Here is an 18,182-nt window from a genome sequence, read left to right on the forward strand (position 1 = left end):
TTAAAGAATTTTTCTGGGAATGCCTGAGTGGCTCAGTTGGTTAAGCATCTGCCTTCAGCTCAGGTCATGATCCCAGAGTCCTGGGATCGAGTTCTGTGTTGGGCTCCTTGCTCAGCGGGGAGCCTGCTTCTCCCTCTGCCTGCTCTGCCTGCAGTTCTGCTTGTGCTCTCTCTCTCTCTGACAAATAAATAAATTCTTAAAAAAATAAAGAATTTTTCTGTTTTTTCATGTAAATATTAGCATTGACTTATTCTTTAAAAATATTGTAATTTTAATTGTAATAGTGGTGAATTTGAAGAGAATCAAAGTTGTCTTCCTGTCCAGAGCTTAACACTGTTTATTTTCTTCTGTATCATTCAAAATTTTAAAGTTCCTTGTATATAAGTTTTATTTTATATTAAGCTTATTCTTAGGAATTTCAGTTATATTATTGCTATAATAATAGCCATTTTTCCCATTATACTTACTTTGTCCATTATATTTCTCTTTTTTCCATTATAGTCGATTACTTCATATATATATATATTTTAAGATTTTATTTATTTATTTGAGAGAGAAAATGAGATAGAGAGCATGAGAGGGGGGAGGGTCAGAGGGCGAAGCAGGCTCCCCACTGAGCAGGGAGCCTGATGCAGGACTTGATCCCAGGACTTCAGGATCATGACCTGAGCCGAAGGCAGTGGCTTAACCAACTGAGCCACCCAGGCACCCCCGATTACTTCATATATTCATACACTTTTTATATGAACAGTTTCAAATTTTTGATAATAATTATGCGCCTCGAGACCTTACATCTTAGATTGGTTGTGGTAATTTTTCAATACCTTTTCTTACTTCCCATATTTAATACTGTATATTTATACATTACTGTCATTTCAGTAAAGAAGCACTTTCAGAACAAAGGGAAATTTTCTGAAAATTTTATGCATTTTAGTAGATTTAAAATTTTTATTTTGTTCAGAGCAAGACTAGGAGAATAGAATAATGATAAGTGTATCATTACAGAATAAATAGCTAGGAATAGTGGAGCATTCTTTATTGAAACTGAAGTTCATCAAATTGATAACTGGTAGTATGGCCTGTTAAAGGTTTTAGCATTTTGCCCTAGCAAGAATTTGAAGTGACCTAGTAAGGGAATAATTAAAAATTGTGGCATAATCTATGATACAGTTTGCAAAAACTTAAAATATCTATAAAAGATTATATAAAATAAGTATATTTTCAGGTTTAATTTAATTGGGACTTTCTGCGGTTTGTTACTACTTTACTTCTGAAGCTACCACAAATTTAGAATTATCAGGAATTTTTACATTTTGAGTTTTTTAAGAATTTGAGCGCTAACTATAATTAATTTCAAAGTCTGGGGTTGGTTAGTTTCATACAGTTTTACCTTAGTCTTTTTTCCTCCCACGTGGAGTAAGTTTTTGAGGTCACTTTGCTCCCTGAGATACACACACACACTTCACTCATAATAATTGGATTGGCTGCTGCTTTTTTCATTGTTTGTATCGTAATTCTTATATTGGAATCCAAGGAGAAAATAGCAAAAGTGACAAATGGATTTGAAATTGATAGAAAAAGTATTTATAAATTTTTGAAAAATGCTTATCTTTGTGATTAAATGTAAGTTCAAATAATGTAATGGCATTTTCATTTATTGGGTAATTCTCATTATGTTTAGTAATGCATTATATTGACCACAGTGTGGTATAGCTTTTAGGAAGCAATATAGCCGTTCTATTTCTGTAATTCTGTATATACATGTACACGAGGATGTTCGCTACAGCATTGACCATATAGCAGAAAAGGAATGTCACTGTAGGACTATTTTAATAAGTTTTGGGAAATTCATATAATAGTATCCTTTGTAGTCATGAGAAGGACTGAAGGTGCTGTATTGTGTTCACGTGGAACAATATGTACAAAACAGTTTTACTAAACACTGCATAGGTAATCTTTTATTGAGAAAAAATCCCATATATACGGTGTATTCTCCCAATGTGTATTTAAACAGTTATAAAAAGAGGATGCATCTATATATATATATGTATATGTATTACATGTATATACATGCAGTGTGTGCTTATGAATGCCTGGAACTATTTGGAAAAATATAGAAGAAATTTTAATAGGTTTATTTGTGGGTAAGTGATCTGGGATAGATGGAAGACTTCCTTTTTATTGTCTATGCTTATGTAAACTTTGAAACTTTTACGTGTGTATATTAGTTTCTCAGTAAATACAGAGACTAGTATATAAAGTAAATATTTCGACATTTAAATGACTCTCTACCATTTAAAGTTACCTATTCTGGTTTGATTTGGTTACCTTTATATTTCCCTCTTACAGACCCTTTCACTGTAAAATGTTTTAGTCATAGGACATCAAAAAATACCTTCAGAATCCTTGCATTCTATTAGAATTTATTGTTAAATGCTTTCCAGATTTGAATGCTTGTATAAATGCATGTAAATTACTGAATAATAATTTTATCTTAATATAGAGCTAAGTTTTTGGGGAGAGATCTTTGTGTCAGTGACAAAAGTCAGATTCTCTAGGATTTAGTAGGACATAAATGTCATCTGATTCAGATGTGCTTTATGCACATAATTATCATTAGATTCTCAAAAGGATTAGTGATGACTAATTTTAGAAGCTTATTCCCATATGAGTGCTTATTAGCTTCAGCATGTGTACTTGTATACACATTTAGATTACTGCTTTATGAGACATGCTGCTAGCATGTGAAGTTATGACTCTACTTGAGTTAGAATCTGGGCATTGTAATATCCTTCTGTGTTACATCTTAGAGATTTGAATTCTTTCCTTCCTGCCTTTTTAGTTCTTAACATGAGATGTGTTCTTTTTTTATGTTGTTGGGTGTCTTCATGTATGCTTTTGTTACCCGTTCATATTTAGGAAAGATGACTAGGTAAGTGGTCTAGGTATTCTTGGCTGTTGTGAAATATTTTTTTATTAGAGCTTTCTCAAGTGGGACTCCTGTTTGGAAACATTTTCAGGCGTAGTAATGATAAAACAACTCATATTTTTCTCATTAGAGTCACTAGGCTTTCTGCCTGTGGAACTTCTAAAAGAGAGAGTGAAAAGGGATACCAGTATCTGTGCTTTTAAAAGCATGGTTTTATATAATTTTTTACCCAGGGGAGAGCCCTGGTAGATGGGTAGAATTAAATAAGTTGGCTGTTTGTATTTTTCTGACTCATGGCTAACAAATACAGTTAAGAGTATTCAGTGAAATCCTGTTTTTATTTCCATATCTCCTGCTGTCCATCAGATCTAGGTCTCTGAGTCCAGTAGCTTTCCCAGTTACAGTGGGAAGGTTAACTTACCTCCTCTGCTGCTCACTCACAAATTACTTTGAGCTATACCCTTCTCTACCTGTACGTTTTAAAATGCATTCCCTTCATTTTAGTCTTTCAGAAGTTTGTTGAAATCTAGTATCTATTATTAACTCTCATTTTCTTTGTGGGTTTGTTTCTTTTCATTCTAAATTACAGTGATTGATTCTCTTCTACAGAAGATGAGAGAATTCTCATTATTTATCTTTTCTCATTTTCTACTTCCCTGTTTTTACTGTATTGTACTTTATCAAATTATGTTTTAAATTCTACACTAGAACCATAATTTCTACAGTTGTTTAATGCTAATTTTGTATTTAAGTATATGACCCACCACCAATCCTTTTTCCTCATTTCTGTTTCTTTCATTCCAGAATTAATGAGTATTTATTCTTGTGGATTTCACTGAGTAGCCTTTGTTTTCCCTAAAGAGAAGTTTGTGGATGTTCTATTCTGGGTTACAACATACTTGAGATGTCTGTTTTCTTTGTACTTGAAGTGTTTGACTGGATGTAAGATACCAAAGCCACTCTTACTTCCCCTCAAAACTTTGTAGTAGACATGATTAGTAGTTTGAGTTTTGGGATGATGCCTTTTAACACATATATTTACTTTTTCTCTTATTTTCTTCATTAATTTTTTTTATTGTGATACAAATATATAAATATTAACATAAAATTTACCATTTTAACCAATAGTAACTGTACAGTTCAATGCCATAAATACATTTAGTGTAGTGTAACCATCACCACAGTCTGTATCCAAGACTTTGACACCACCATCTCCAACAAAAACTCTGTACCCATTAAACAATAATTGTCAATTTTTCCCTCCCCTAAGCTCTTGGTTTCCTATATTCTACATTCTGTCTATATGAATATGCCTATTTTAGGTACCTCATTTAAGTAGAATCATAAAATATTTGTCTGACTTCCTACACACAGTGTTTTTGAGGGTTATCCCTGTTATCACCTATATAAAAATTTTTTTTATGGCCAAATATTCCATGGTTTGTATATACCACATTTAATGTATTAATTTCTTTTTTTTTTTTTAAGAGTATTTGAGAGAGAGAGAAAGAGAGAGTGTGTGGGGAGGGGCAGAGGGAGAGAATCTCGAAGCAGCTCTATCCTACAACCCATGCGATCATGACCAGAGCTGACACCAAGAGTCAGATGCTCAACTGACCAAGCCACCAGGCACCCCTAATGTTTTCATTTCTACATGCATGGACATCTGAGTTGCTTCTTTCTCTTGGCTATTTATTGTGAATAATGCTTCTATGAACGTGGCTGTACAGCATATGTTTGAGTCCCTGCTTTCAGTTCTTCTGTATATATACTTGGGTTAGAACTCCTGGGTCATAAGGGTGCCTGGGTGGCTCAGTTGGTTCAGCGTCTGACTCTTGATTTTGGCTTGGGTCATGATCTCAGGACTGTGAAATTGAGTTCCGCATTGGGCTCTGCACTGGGCATGAATCCTGCTTGGGATCGCCCCCGCCCTGCTGCACATGCTCATGAGCGCGCTCTCTCTCTCTCTCTCTCTCTCGAAAAGAAAAGAAAAGAACTGTTGGTTCTTATGGTAATTGTCTCTTTAATCTTTTCACTTACTACCAAACTTTCAACAGTGACTGCAGTATTTTACCATCCTTGCCAACACTTGTTAGTTGCCTTTTAAAAAAAAATTTAGGTGCATGCTTCAGTAGCACATACACTAAAATGATTGGCATGGCCCTGTACAAGGATGACACTCACATTCATGAAATGGTCCATATTTTAAATAAATAAAAATGTAGTCATTCTAGTAGGAGTGTGGTGATACTTCTCTGTGGCTTAAATTTGCATTTATTTGCATTTCCTAATGACTAATGACTTGGGCACCCTTTCATGTGCTAACTGGCCATTTGTATATCTTTTTTTGAGAAATGTCTATTCAGGTCCTTTGCCCTTTTTTTGAATTGGGTTGTTTGGGAGTTTTTTGTTAAGTTTAATACTACTTTTTACCTTCTGGATGTTAATTCCCTACCAGATAAAATTTACATATATTTTCTCCAACTCCTGTGAGTTTTCTTTTTCTTTCTTTAAAGTATCCTTAGATTCTGAGGTACCTGGCTGGCTCAGTTGGTGTAGAGCATGGGACTCTTTATCTTGGGGGTGGTGAGATCAAGCCTCACCTTGGGTGTAGAGCTTACTTAAAATAATGATCAAGTATCCTTCGGTGCACAAAAAAGTCTTTTAATTTTGATGAATTTCAACTATCTGTTGTTTTTATTGCCTGTGTTTTTGGTGTCCTAGTGATGAAACCATTGTCAAATCAAATGTGAAGATTCTCCCCAGTGTTTTCTTAGCAGAGTTTTATGTATTTATCTCATGAGTTTACGTCTCTTACCCATTTAGACTGGATTTTTGTGTATGGTGTAAGGTAAATAATTTGTGAATATCCAGTTTTCTCAGCACCTTTTGTTCAAGAGACTGTCCTTTCTCCATCGAATGGTCTTGGCACTGTTGTTGAAAATCAGTTGACCATTTATGTGAAAGTTTATTTCTGGGTGTTCTACTCCATTGGTCTGTATATTTGTCCTTCTGCTAATACTATACTGTTCTAATTACTCTTGTTTTCTTGTAGGTTTCACAGGTTTTTTTTTGTTTTGTTTTGTTTTTAAGATTGTTTTGGCTTTTAGAACTCCTTGCAATTTCTTATGAATTTGAGGATTGGCTTTTCCATTTCTGACCAAAAAGACGCTTAGAATTTTGAAGGGATTGTGTTGAATCTGTAGATCGCTTTGGGGTAGTATTAACATATTAACCATGTTAAGTCTTTCTATCTATGAACACGGGATGTTTTTCCATTTATTTAAACCTTAATTTCCTTGAGCAGTGTTTTGTAGTTTTCAGTATACAAGTATTTCACCTCTTCTTTTTTTTTTTTTTTTTAAGATTTTATTTATTTATTTGGGAGAGAACGAACGGGGGTAGGGACGGGACAGAGGGAGAGGGAGAGAAGCAGACACCCTGCTGAGCATGGAGCCCCACATAGGGCTCGATCCCAGGGCCCTGAGATCCTGACCTGAGCCGTAGTCAGATGCTTAACCGACTGAGCCACTCAGGCATCCCTCACCTCTTTGGTTAGATTCATTTTTGAGTACACTTGATCCTTGAATAACACAGGTTTGAACTGTCTAGGTCCACAAACATGTAGGTTGTTTTTTTTTTTAGGAAGTACAGTATAGTACTGTGAGTATATTTTCTCTTACAATTTTCTTAACATTTTCTTTATTGTAAGAGTACAGTATATATTATATATAACATAAAAAATATGTGTTAACTGTTTATGTTACTGGTATTCTGGTTTAGGTTTTTGGCTTATGTTCTCGGTTAGACTTATGGTCAGCAATAGGCTTTTGATAGTTATGTTTTTGGGAGTCAGGGTTATACCCAGCTTTTTGACCACACAAGGAATCAGTGCCCCGAACCTCTATGTTGTTCAAGGATCAGTTTTATTTTATTCTTTGTGTGCTATTGTAAATGGAATTGCTATCTTAAATTCCTTGTCAGATAAGTAATTGCTTACGTATGAAAACATAGCTGAATTTTGCTTGTTGATCTGTACTCTTACATTGTCTATTTGATTTTTAGTTCTAGCTTTTTACATATAGGTTTTTCTGTATATAAGATTGTGTCATTTTTGAACAGTTTTACATCTTTTCTAATTTGGATGCACTAAATTTTTTGTGGGGGGTGAAGTCCAATAACTCTGGCTAGGATTTCAGTATAATGTTGAATAGCAGTGATAAATGTGAGCATCCTTGTCTTGTTCCTGATCCTATGGGGAGAATCAGTCATTTATCATTGAGTATGCTGTTAACTGTGGGGTTTTCATAAATATCCTTTATCATGTTAAGGAGTTTACCCTCTATTCATAGTGTTCCAAGAATTTTTATTATGAAAGGGTGTTGGATTTTGTCAGATGGCTTTTCTGCGTCAATTAAGATGACCATGTGGCTTTTTTCCATTGATTAATAATGATGTGTTAGACTAATTCTCTTTTTGAACCACACTTGAATTCCTGGGATAAATCTTACTTGGTCATAGTGAATAATCCTTTCGGTATGGTCTTGGATTTGATTTGCTAATAGTTTCTGGAGGACTTTTTGTCATTTATGAAATACTGCTTAGTAATTTTCTATTCTTATGAAGACTTTGGCCTCATAGAATGAGTTAAGAAGTATTTCCTTCTGTTCAGTTTTTGGGGAGGATTTGAGAAGGATTTGTGTTAATTTTTTATTAAATGTTTGTTGGAATTCCCCAGTTAAGCCATGTATTTTAGTACTTTTTGAGAGGTTTTTGATTACCGATTCAATTTCTTATAGGTCTGTTGACCTTTTCTATTCCTTCTTTAGTCAATGTAGGTAGTTTGCAAGGAATTCATCCCAGTCTTCTAGGTTATCTAATTTTTGGTGTACTGTTGTTCATCGCATTCTGTTAAATTTTTTTTAATTTGTAAGTTTGGTGGTAATGTTGCACTTGCATTTCTGATTTTTTAGCTATTTGTCTTCTTCCTCCTTTTTTTCAAGCTAGCTAAATGATAATCTTTTAGAAGAACCAACTATTGGTTTTCTTAATTTTCTGAATTGTTTTTCTAATCTGTATTTTGTGTCTGTGCTCTGATCTTTATTTCTGTTCTTTTAGCTTTGAGTTATAAAGTATGTTTATAATTGTTACATCTCCTTGTTGTATGGAACCTTTTATTAATAAATTATATCACTGTTTGTTAGTCTTTTTAAAAAAAGACATAACTGTAAAAGGAAACCATATAAGTTTTACTCTCTGAACCATTTTTAAGTTCTAATAGTGACTATCCATATTGTATAACAGATCTCTAAAACCTTTTAATCTTCCAAAACTGTACTCATTGAATAACAAAGGGACATCTGGCTGGCAAAACATGCAACTCTTGATCTTGGGGTTATGAGTTTGAGCCCCACTTTAGGCATAGAGTTTACTTAAAAATTAAACAAAAGAAAACAAAAAACCAGTAAGTCATTGAACAACAACAACAACTCCCCTATTCTTCTGACTCACAGCGGCTGCTGGCCACCATTCTATTGTTCGTATTGTTTTGACTACTCTATATATTTCACGTTAGTGGAATCCTATAGTATTTGTCCTACTGTGACTGGCTTATCTCATTCAGCATAATGTCCTCGTGGTTCACCCATATTGTAGCATGTGACAGGATTTCCATTCTTGTAAGGTTGAATTATATTCCATTATATGTATGTGCCACAGTCATTTGTCAGTGGACATTTACTTTGCTTTCATCTTTTGATGGTTGTGAATAATGGTCCAACGAATATAGGTGTGCAAGTATCTCTTTGAAATTCTTTTATTTACTTATTTATGTGTATATGTATGTATAGTCTCTACACCTCCTGTGGGGCTCGAACTCATGACCCCAAGATCGAGAGTTGCATCCTTTTCTGACTGAGCCAGCCAGGCACCCCTGAAATCCTGCTTTTAATTCTTTTGGTTATATACCAAGAAGTGGAATTGTTGGGTAATAGGGTAAGTCTCTTTTTTTCTAGTAACCTTTTAAAAATTTAAAGTCTGTTTTACTTGATTTTAGTATAGTCAGCCCAGCTCTCTCTTGCTTATTATTTGCACAGAATATCTTTCTAATCCTTTAACTTTTATCCTGTTTGTTGTGTCTTTGGATATATATTGTGTCTCTTGTAGACTACATACAGTTGTATCATGTTTTTAAAATCCTTTCTACCAATCTCTGTCTTCGATAGCAGAGTTTAAGCCATTTATATGTATATATATGTATGTGTATGTATATTTATATACATATTTTTTGTTTAGATTTTGTTTTCAGAGAGAGAGAGAGTGGGTGCATGAGTGGGGCGGGGAGCAGAGGGAGAGGGACAAGGAGAATCTGTGCTAAATACATCACCTGACGTGAGGCTTGATCTCACAACCCTGGGATCATGACCTGAGCCGACATCGAGTTGGATGCCTAACCGACTGAGGGACCCAGGTACCCCTAAGCCATTCATATTTAAATTAATTCCTCAAAGAGTGATTTACTTCTGCCATTTTTCTGTTCCTTTCTATATGTCTTACGGTGTTTTTGCCTGTCATTTCTGTTATGGCCTTTTGTAGTTGTTTGTAGTTGATTTTTTGTAGTTTGGATTTCCTATCTTATTTCTTTTTTTGTATATTCTATAGATAATTTGTGTTTAACATGGAAATTACATTTAACATCTTGAGATTCTTATTGTCTAATTTGAATTTGTCAAATAGTACACAAAAATTATGCTCTTGTATAGCTCCTTCTCCCTCATTTTTGTTATTCATACAACAGATTTCAACTTAATACATTGTGTGCCCAGTTATGTAGATTAATAATAATTCTTTTTGCCTTTGTGACATATAGCAAAAGGTGGAGTTACAAATGAAAATAATATTAGCTTTTAGGGGCGCCTGGGTGGCTCAGTCGGCTAAGCGGCTGCCTTCGGCTCAGGTCATGATCCCAGGATCCTGGGATCGAGCTCCGCATCGGGCTCCCCGCTCAGCGGGAAGCCTGCTTCTCCCTCTCCCTCTGCCTGCCACTCTGCCTACTTGTGCTGTCTCTCTATCTCTCTGTCAAATAAATAAATAAAATCTTTTTAAAAAAATAATATTAGCTTTTAATTGCCTGTGTATTTATCACAGGTCTTTATTTAGTCACTTGCTTCTTCTCGTTTCATTCTGAAGGACTTCCTTTAGCATTTCTAGCAGGACAGGTCTAGTTGTAGTGAACTCCTTTAGCTTTTGTTTATCTGGGAATGTATTAATTCCATGAGTGTGTTGTTAGGTTTGATGGTTTCCACAAGTCCCTTAGAATCTGTTTACTTTTCTTTATTTCCTTCTTGTCCCTTAAACTCAATAATTTCAGTTTCCATAATTTCAAGTTTGCTGTTTTCTTCTGCTTACTCAGATGTGCTGCTGAACCTCATCTAGTGTATTTTCATTTCAGTTCTTTTATTTCTCAGCTTCTAATTTCTTATAGCTCCTTTTTAGAATTTGTTTCTTTAATGATATTCTCATTTTGGTTAGGCACTGTTTTCCTGTTTTTGTCCTTTTCTTCCTTTAGGTCTTAGAACATCTTTAAGGTAGCCATTTTAAGATCTTTGTTGAGAGAGCCTGACACATGCGCCTCCTTAGGTATATTTCCATTGATTTATTTTATTCATTTCAGTGGGCCACAGTTTCCTATTTCTTCTTACACCTTGTTTGTGTGTGTGTTTTAATTGAAAACCAGACATTGGAATTTTATAATGTGGTAACTCTGGAAATAAATGAGATTCTCTTTCTTCTTCAGAGTTTGTTTTTTCTTGGGGGGGGGGGGGCATATTTTTGTAGGGAGTTTCTGTGTATATGTAATTTAGTGATTTAAAACTTCCATTCAATACCTGGCGCTCATCACAAGCACCCTCCTTAATCCCCATCACCTATTTAACCCATCCCCCCTACTGCCTCCCCTCTGATAACCATTATTTGTTCTCTATAGTTCTTGATTTGCTTCTCCCTCTCTTTTTTCCCCTTGTGTTTGTTTGTTCTTTTAAATATGAGTGAAATCATATGGTATTTGTTTTTTTCTGACTGATTTTGCTTGGCATAATACACTCTAGCTCCATTCATGTTGTCACAAATGGCAAGATTTCTTTTTTTTTTTTTATGGCTGAGTAATATTCCCACTCTTTATTTATACCACATCTTCTTTATCCATTCATCAGTCATTGGACACTTGGACTGTTTCCATAATCTGGCTATTGCAGATAATGCTGCTATAAACATAAGGGAGCATGTGTCCCTTCAAATTAGTATTTTTCTTAAAAGATTTTATTTATTTGAGAGAGTGAGTGAGCACAAGTAGGGGGAGAGGCAAAGGGAGAGGGTGAAGCAGACCCCCACTGAACGTGGAGCCCAACATGGGGCTTGGTCTCAGAACCCTGAGATCATGACCTGAACTAAAGTCAGATGCTTAACTGACTGAGCCACCCAGGTGCTCCTCAAATTAGTATTTTTATATTCTTTGGGTAAATACTTAGTAATGCAATTGCTGGATTATAGGGTAGTTCTATTTTCAATATGGTTTCAGATTCTAAACCTCCATACTGTTTTCCAGAGTGGTGCACCAGTTTGCATTCCCACCAATAGTGCAGGAGGGTTTCCCTTTCCCTACATCCTAACAGCTGTTGTTTCTTGTGTTGATTTTAGCCATTCTGAAAGGGGTGAGGTGATGTCTCATTCTGGTTTTGATTTGCATTTCCCTGATGCTGAGTGACGTTGAGCATCTTTTCATGTGTCTTTTGGCCATTTGTGTGTCTTCTCTGGAAAAATACTCATTTTTTTCTACCCATTTTTAATTGGATTATTTATTTTGGGGGGGGTGTTTTTAAATAAATTCTTTATAGATTTTGGATACTAACCTTTTATTAGATAAGTCATTTGCAAATATCTTCTCCCATTCAGTAGGTTGTCTTTTAGTCTTGTTGATTGTTTCCTTTACTGTTCAGCAGCTTTTTATTTTGATGAAGTCCCGATGGTTTATTTTGCTTTTGTTTCCCTTGCCTCAGGAGACCTATCTAGAAAGAAGTTGCTATGGCCGATGTTAAAGATGTTACTGCTTGTGTTCTCCTCTAGGATTTAAATGGTTTCTTATCTCATATTTAGATCTTTCATCCATTTTGAATTTATTTTTGTCTGTGGTGTAAGAAAATTATGGACAAGATTTTTTTTGCCGACCCTGGCTCCAGCAAGCTGTAGCAGAATAACATACTATTGTCCCCACAGCTGCTTGCCATAGGGATGTGGGAGTGGGGAATGGGTAGCTACTGTCACACTGAAGGCTGAAATTGACCATTATTAACCACAATTTACTGGCTAGCCTTTTCCTTGGACATCTGTGAGTGTGAAAGTTCAAATTGACTCCAGAGTTTCAGAATAGTTGGATCAGTAGTTTCTATCAGTATGATTGCTGTTTAGGTGCAGAGAGGGATTCCTGGCACTTTCTGCTCTATCCTTTTCCCTCCCTGATACTTTTTTCCTCTTTTTTTCTTTGTGATAACTAAAGAGTGTGAACTGGCTTCACTCTGCCTTTATTTAAAGCATTGTAATTTTAATATTTTTTATCTTTATTTTCTGAATTTGCTTTCATGATGTACACCTCTAAAAGAGCTATATATATACATATATATATATAAATTAACATAATGTATTATTTATTTCAGGGGTACAGGTCTGTGATTCATCAGTCTTACACAATTCACAGCACTCACCATAGCACATACCTCCCCAGTGTCCATCACCCAGCCACCCCATCCCTCCCATCCCCCTTCACTCCAGCAACCCTCAGTTTGTTTCCTGAGATTGAGAGTCTCTTATGGTTTGTCTCCCTATGTGGTTTTGTCTTGTTTCATTTTTCCCTCCCTTCCCCTATGATCCTCTGTCTTGTTTCTCAAATTCCTCATATCAGTGAGATCATACGATACTTGTCTTTCTCTGATTGACTCATTTTGCTTAGCATAATACCCTCTAGTTCCATCCACGTTGATGTAAGTGGCAAGATTTCATTTTTTTGATGGCTGCATAATATTCCATTGTATATATATACCACATCTTCTTTATCCATTTATCTGTTGGTGGACATCTAGAAAGAGCCTTACATTTTTATAGAATTACAGGATTATATAATTATCTCTCAACAGTTTTGTCACTTAAAAACAGTAAGGTATTTGATTATGAAAATGGAATATATTATGGAAATCCTTTCTATTAATGATCGAAGTGGTAGCAAGTCAGAAATTTATTCCATATTGTGTATTTGTTACATTGTAATTAGGAAAAGTTTACTTTAATAGTTACTTGCTTGCAAAAAACAACTATAAACTGTTAGTATAATCTGTGATGTTAATACTATATTAAAACTAACGTTCTTAGATAAGACCTATAAAATAATAAATTCGTAATTGATAATTTATTTATCCTTCATCTCAAATGATGTAAATAGTTTATAAAAAGTCACCCAACATGAAGGAATTCCTCCAAAGTTATTTTACTACTTTTATTTCATCTTCTGTTTCAAAATTAGGTTGTGCATATTTACCCTAGTAGGGGATATAGCAGAAGAGTGAGAGTTCATATGATTTATGCCTGAAAAATATAAAAGTCAGTGTTTTAGAATAGAAAAATGTACATTTTCTGATAAGAGTTTTCTATGTGTAGAAGATAAGTTGGATACCTCAGATTTTTACTTTTGGAATCCTCATTTTGGTAATTACTAACCTCTTCATTGTGTATCTTGATTTCGTGGTTTGTAGCTTCATGGCTACAAGACATTTACATCATGTTGTAATTAATATTTAGTAGTAACAGCTTTGTAAATGTTATACTTTCCCTCGTATTTATTATTCTCTTTAGTATGAGAAAGGAGACTATCTGTCTCTTGGTTTATTACCACGTAGACCTTTATTTTAAGGGAGTTTCTATTGTGTACCTTAGTGTAAAGTGAGCATGTTATATGAATACTTCATAACCATTTAGTATGAGAAATACAGTACACTTAAAATAATAGTTTGGTTTTCTCTTGTAATTGGAATTTATTATTTTATTTGTAACTGCTTATGTTTTAATACACTTTTTAACTTGTTTTTAATTTAATGATATGTATATAAATTTAATTGGAATCTTTATACTTGGATTCCAGAAACTGTTTTTATTGTGGGCTTCCCTCTTGTGGTTGGAAAATTAATCTGTGGTTGGTTTGAAAAAGATAAAGTTCTGCTTAAGTGGAATTTTACTCTCACATTTTATGTACTGCCATTTATGATACTTGGTAATTAGCATTTTCCCAACATATTAAAAAATATTACTGTTTCAGCTACTTTCTTTTAAAGTATAGAACTTTTTGGTATCAGGTTATTTATTTATGTAGTGTAATTATTTTTGATTGTCATCTCTACCTTTATTTTCTAGTTGAAACATTGTAGTCGGTATATACATGATTTATTTCCTTCACTCATCAAGAATTTGGATCCAGTACCACTTAGACATCTCCTTAATCTGGTCTCAGCTCTTGAGCCAAGTGTTCATACTGAGCAGGTAATATGTTTAAACCATAATGGCAGGGTTGTTGTGTTTTTTTGTTTTTTAAGTGAAAATTTATTTGTGATTCGGGTAACTTAATTTGTAGATTATTACTAGCATTTCATTTAGGCAGAAGGATATTAAATTTGTTATGAAACGCTAATTTCAACCTCTCTCTCTCTTTTAAAGACATTGTACTTGGCATCGATGTTAATTAAAGCATTATGGAATAATGCACTAGCAGCTAAGGCTCAGCTGTCTAAACAGAGTTCTTTTGCATCTTTATTAAATACTAATCTTCCCATTGGAAATAAGAAAGGTTAGTAAAGTGTAATGTATTTTTTAAAGTCAGTTTTTTAAAGTTTATCATTCAAATTCAAAATAGTTTCTTTTCAGTATTAACTTCAAAATAAGTTTTAGATGGGAGCTATAGTGTTTGTGAAGGGATTAATAAATTGGCATTAGCTAATGTTTTTGGTTTACCCTTCAAGTAAAGAACAGTAATCAAGTTGCAGTAGTTATTAAATTTTTCTCTCATTAGTGTTCTTCCCTTGGACTGGGGCGGGGCAACTATTTCATAACAACTTTGGAGCTTTTGGTTAGAAAACAAACAACATGCTTTGTTTTGAAATAATTTTGAGAGCAGAATATGATGGTATAATCTCTGTGTTTTCTCATTCAAAAGTTGTCTATCACTTTAGGTGTTTTATGTGTGCTTTTATATGTGTAACTTTACAGGGCTTTCTAAAACCTTACCAACTTTGCCCCATTTTTTTGTCTCCTGACATCATATAGTAGGCTTTTCTTAGAATTTTCTAGTCAGGCACCCACAACTATTACTGCACATGTTAGGGACTTAAATTATTTCAGGTTTCTCTGCCTGTATCTTGTTGATTATGTATTAATAATAAGAGCAATTGATAATCCGTTCCAAAGAAGCTCAGTCACTTAGAATATTTCCCTCCTGTTTTTTCATTTTCCTTCAGAGGAAGAAGAGCTCAGAAGAGCAGCTCCGTCACCTTGTAAGTTGAGCCTTAGAAATGCATGGCAAGATGATGTGTAGTTTAGATTTCATGATCATCTAGAGTTAATTTTTTTATATTAATTTTTTTATATTTGTTTCAAAGCCATGAAGTTTTTCTTGAGCAGATATAAACCCTTACCTGGTTTTCCATCTTACTTTCAATTGAGGTCATGTATATCCTCTTTAGAAATAATTGGCAAATGTTAACTATTTCCAGTTTATATTTTTGGCTATTTAGAGTAAAGCTTTTGTAAATGAAGGCATCAGAGGATTATGTCATTCTGATAAATCCGTGTTAATACAAATTAGGAGTAAAAACAAAAAATCTGTTATTTAATATAGGGTCACCTGCTGCTAGTCCTCAAAGCAGTGATAACAGTGATACCCATCAGAGTGGAGGCAGTGACATTGAAATGGATGAGCAACTTATTAATAGAACGAAACATGTGCAACAACGACTTTCAGACACAGAGGTATGAAAACAGTTTTTCCCCCACTTTAACAAGACTTTTGGATTTTGGGGTTTCTGCCATGTATATCCTTTGAACTGGGAATATAAACATGATCCATGTTCAGGCCTTTCCTGTAAATAGTTATTATTGAGATTATTTAAATTTTTGTGTGTGTTTTTAATTCTTTTTGTATTGTTTAAAGGAATATGTCAAGATTGTGGCAGCCTTTTAAAAAGTACAATGTGTTAATGTCAGTTACTTTTTTCTTACTAGTTTAGATATTTATTTAAATCTGTTTTTTTCTGAATACAGGAATCTATGCAGGGAAGTTCTGATGAAACTGCCAACAGTGGTGAAGATGGAAGCAGTGGTCCTGGTAGCAGTAGTGGGCATAGTGATGGATCTAGCAATGAGGTGAATTCTAGCCATGCAAGCCAGTCAGCTGGGAGCCCTGGCAGTGAGGTACAGTCAGAAGACATTGCGGATATTGAAGCCCTTAAAGAAGAAGATGAAGATGATGATCATGGTCATAATCCTCCTAAAAACAGTTGTGGTACAGATCTTCGGAACAGAAAGTTAGAAGGTCAAGCAGGCATTTGCTTAGGGGATTCCCAAGGCCCATCAGAAAGAAGTGGGACAAGCAATGGAACAGGAAAGGACCTGGTTTTTAACACTGAATCAATGCCTTCAGTAGATAATCGTATACGAATGCTAGATGCCTGTTCACACTCTGAAGACCCAGAACATGATATGTCAGGGGAAATGAATGCTGCTCATATAGCACAAGCATCTCAGGAATCTTGTATTACACGCACTGGGGACTTTCTTGGGGAGACTATTGGGAATGAATTATTTAATTGTCGGCAGTTTATTGGTCCACAGCATCACCACCACCACCACCACCATCATCACCACCATGATGGGTAAGTTTCCTTAAAAATAGATTATATATTGGAGTGCCTGGCTGGCTCAGTTGGTGGAGCACATGACTCTTGATCTCCGGATTGTGAGTTCAAGCCCCATGTTGGATGTAGAGATTACCTAAAAAATAAAATCTTAAAAAAAAGCTTATATTTCCTTTAGGGAAGCAATTACAGCTTATATTCATTCGATTGCAATATATTCTAGATTAGTGCTAATAGGAGTACAATGTAAATTCAAATGCATGCTGCAAGTATGTAATTGTTAATTTGCATTTTTGCAATTTTGCAGTAATTGCAAAATTACTGCATTTTTGCAATAATTGCATTTGCAATTAACATTTTATTTTTTTTATTTTTTATTCTTATGTTAATCCCCATACATTACATCATTAGTTTTAGATGTAGTGTTCCCTGATTCATTGTTTGTGCATAACACCGAATGCTCCATGCAGAATGTGCCCTCCTCAATACCCACCACCAGGCTAACCCATCCTCCAACCCCCCTCCCCTCTAGAACCCTCAGTTTGTTTTTCAGAATCCATCGTCTCTCATGGTTCGTCTACCCCTCCGATTTCGCAATTAACATTTTAAAAAGCAAAATGGAATAGGTGACACTAATTTTAATTATAAATTTTATTTAAAGCAGTAATTTCTAAAATATCTCCACATGTAATCAGTGTAAAAACAAAGGTATTTTTCTTTCTTTTGTAATAAGGCTTCAGTATTCTGTGTATGTTTACAGCACATCTCTGTTTAGACCACTTTTCAATATGTGCAATGACCATATATGGCTAATGGCTATCATATTGGACAACACAGATGTAGATCTTCAGCTACTTGTAAAATTCCTAAAAGCAGATACAAGATTGCTTGCAGAAACTTCCATTAAAGTGTGATTATGAAAACGGGAATTTTACACACATCTTAATTTTAGGGTATTAATAAGGACAAAGCCTTAGCATAAAGTTTTTTGATTATATGTGAAATATATTTGTGATAATTAAAAGTAAGTGTTGTCACTAGGTGTTACAGATATTGGGCAAAGTACTTAATTTTTCTGTCATTTTCTCATCTATAAAATAGGAACAATAGTACCTGCCTCTTGGGTTTCAGTGTGAACATTTTATGGGCTGATGTGATTGGCACATAACGAGAGCTCAATAAATATTAGCTACTATTTATTACTGTCATTATAAGTAGTAATATTTGAATTGATGGTGATAAAATATAAATATGTGGTTTATCAGGATGAGTTTTTTTTAGACCTGACAATTTGCCAGGCTTTTTAGAAT

At 34.5% G+C, this 18,182-nt stretch overlaps 1 protein-coding gene across 3 annotated transcripts in view; it reads left to right on the forward strand.

The window, feature by feature from the left end:
* USP34 (ubiquitin specific peptidase 34) overlaps positions 1 to 18,182 on the forward strand; it is a 262,229-nt gene that overhangs the window by 110,115 nt on the left and 133,932 nt on the right. For 2 of the 3 annotated variants that reach the window (XM_035001475.1, XM_035001473.1), the window contains exons 11-15: positions 14,381 to 14,506; positions 14,681 to 14,810; positions 15,478 to 15,513; positions 15,858 to 15,988; positions 16,280 to 16,890. In XM_035001475.1, coding sequence (XP_034857366.1) covers positions 14,381 to 14,506; positions 14,681 to 14,810; positions 15,478 to 15,513; positions 15,858 to 15,988; positions 16,280 to 16,890 — 1,034 coding nt within the window. The remainder of the gene's footprint in view (positions 1 to 14,380; positions 14,507 to 14,680; positions 14,811 to 15,477; positions 15,514 to 15,857; positions 15,989 to 16,279; positions 16,891 to 18,182) is intronic. The other variant, XM_035001474.1, reaches the window with a different exon arrangement.

The sequence above is a fragment of the Mirounga leonina genome, unplaced genomic scaffold (genome assembly GCF_011800145.1).
Source record: "Mirounga leonina isolate KUSES-001 unplaced genomic scaffold, KU_Mleo_1.0 Mir_125, whole genome shotgun sequence".
Lineage (NCBI taxonomy): Eukaryota > Metazoa > Chordata > Mammalia > Carnivora > Phocidae > Mirounga > Mirounga leonina.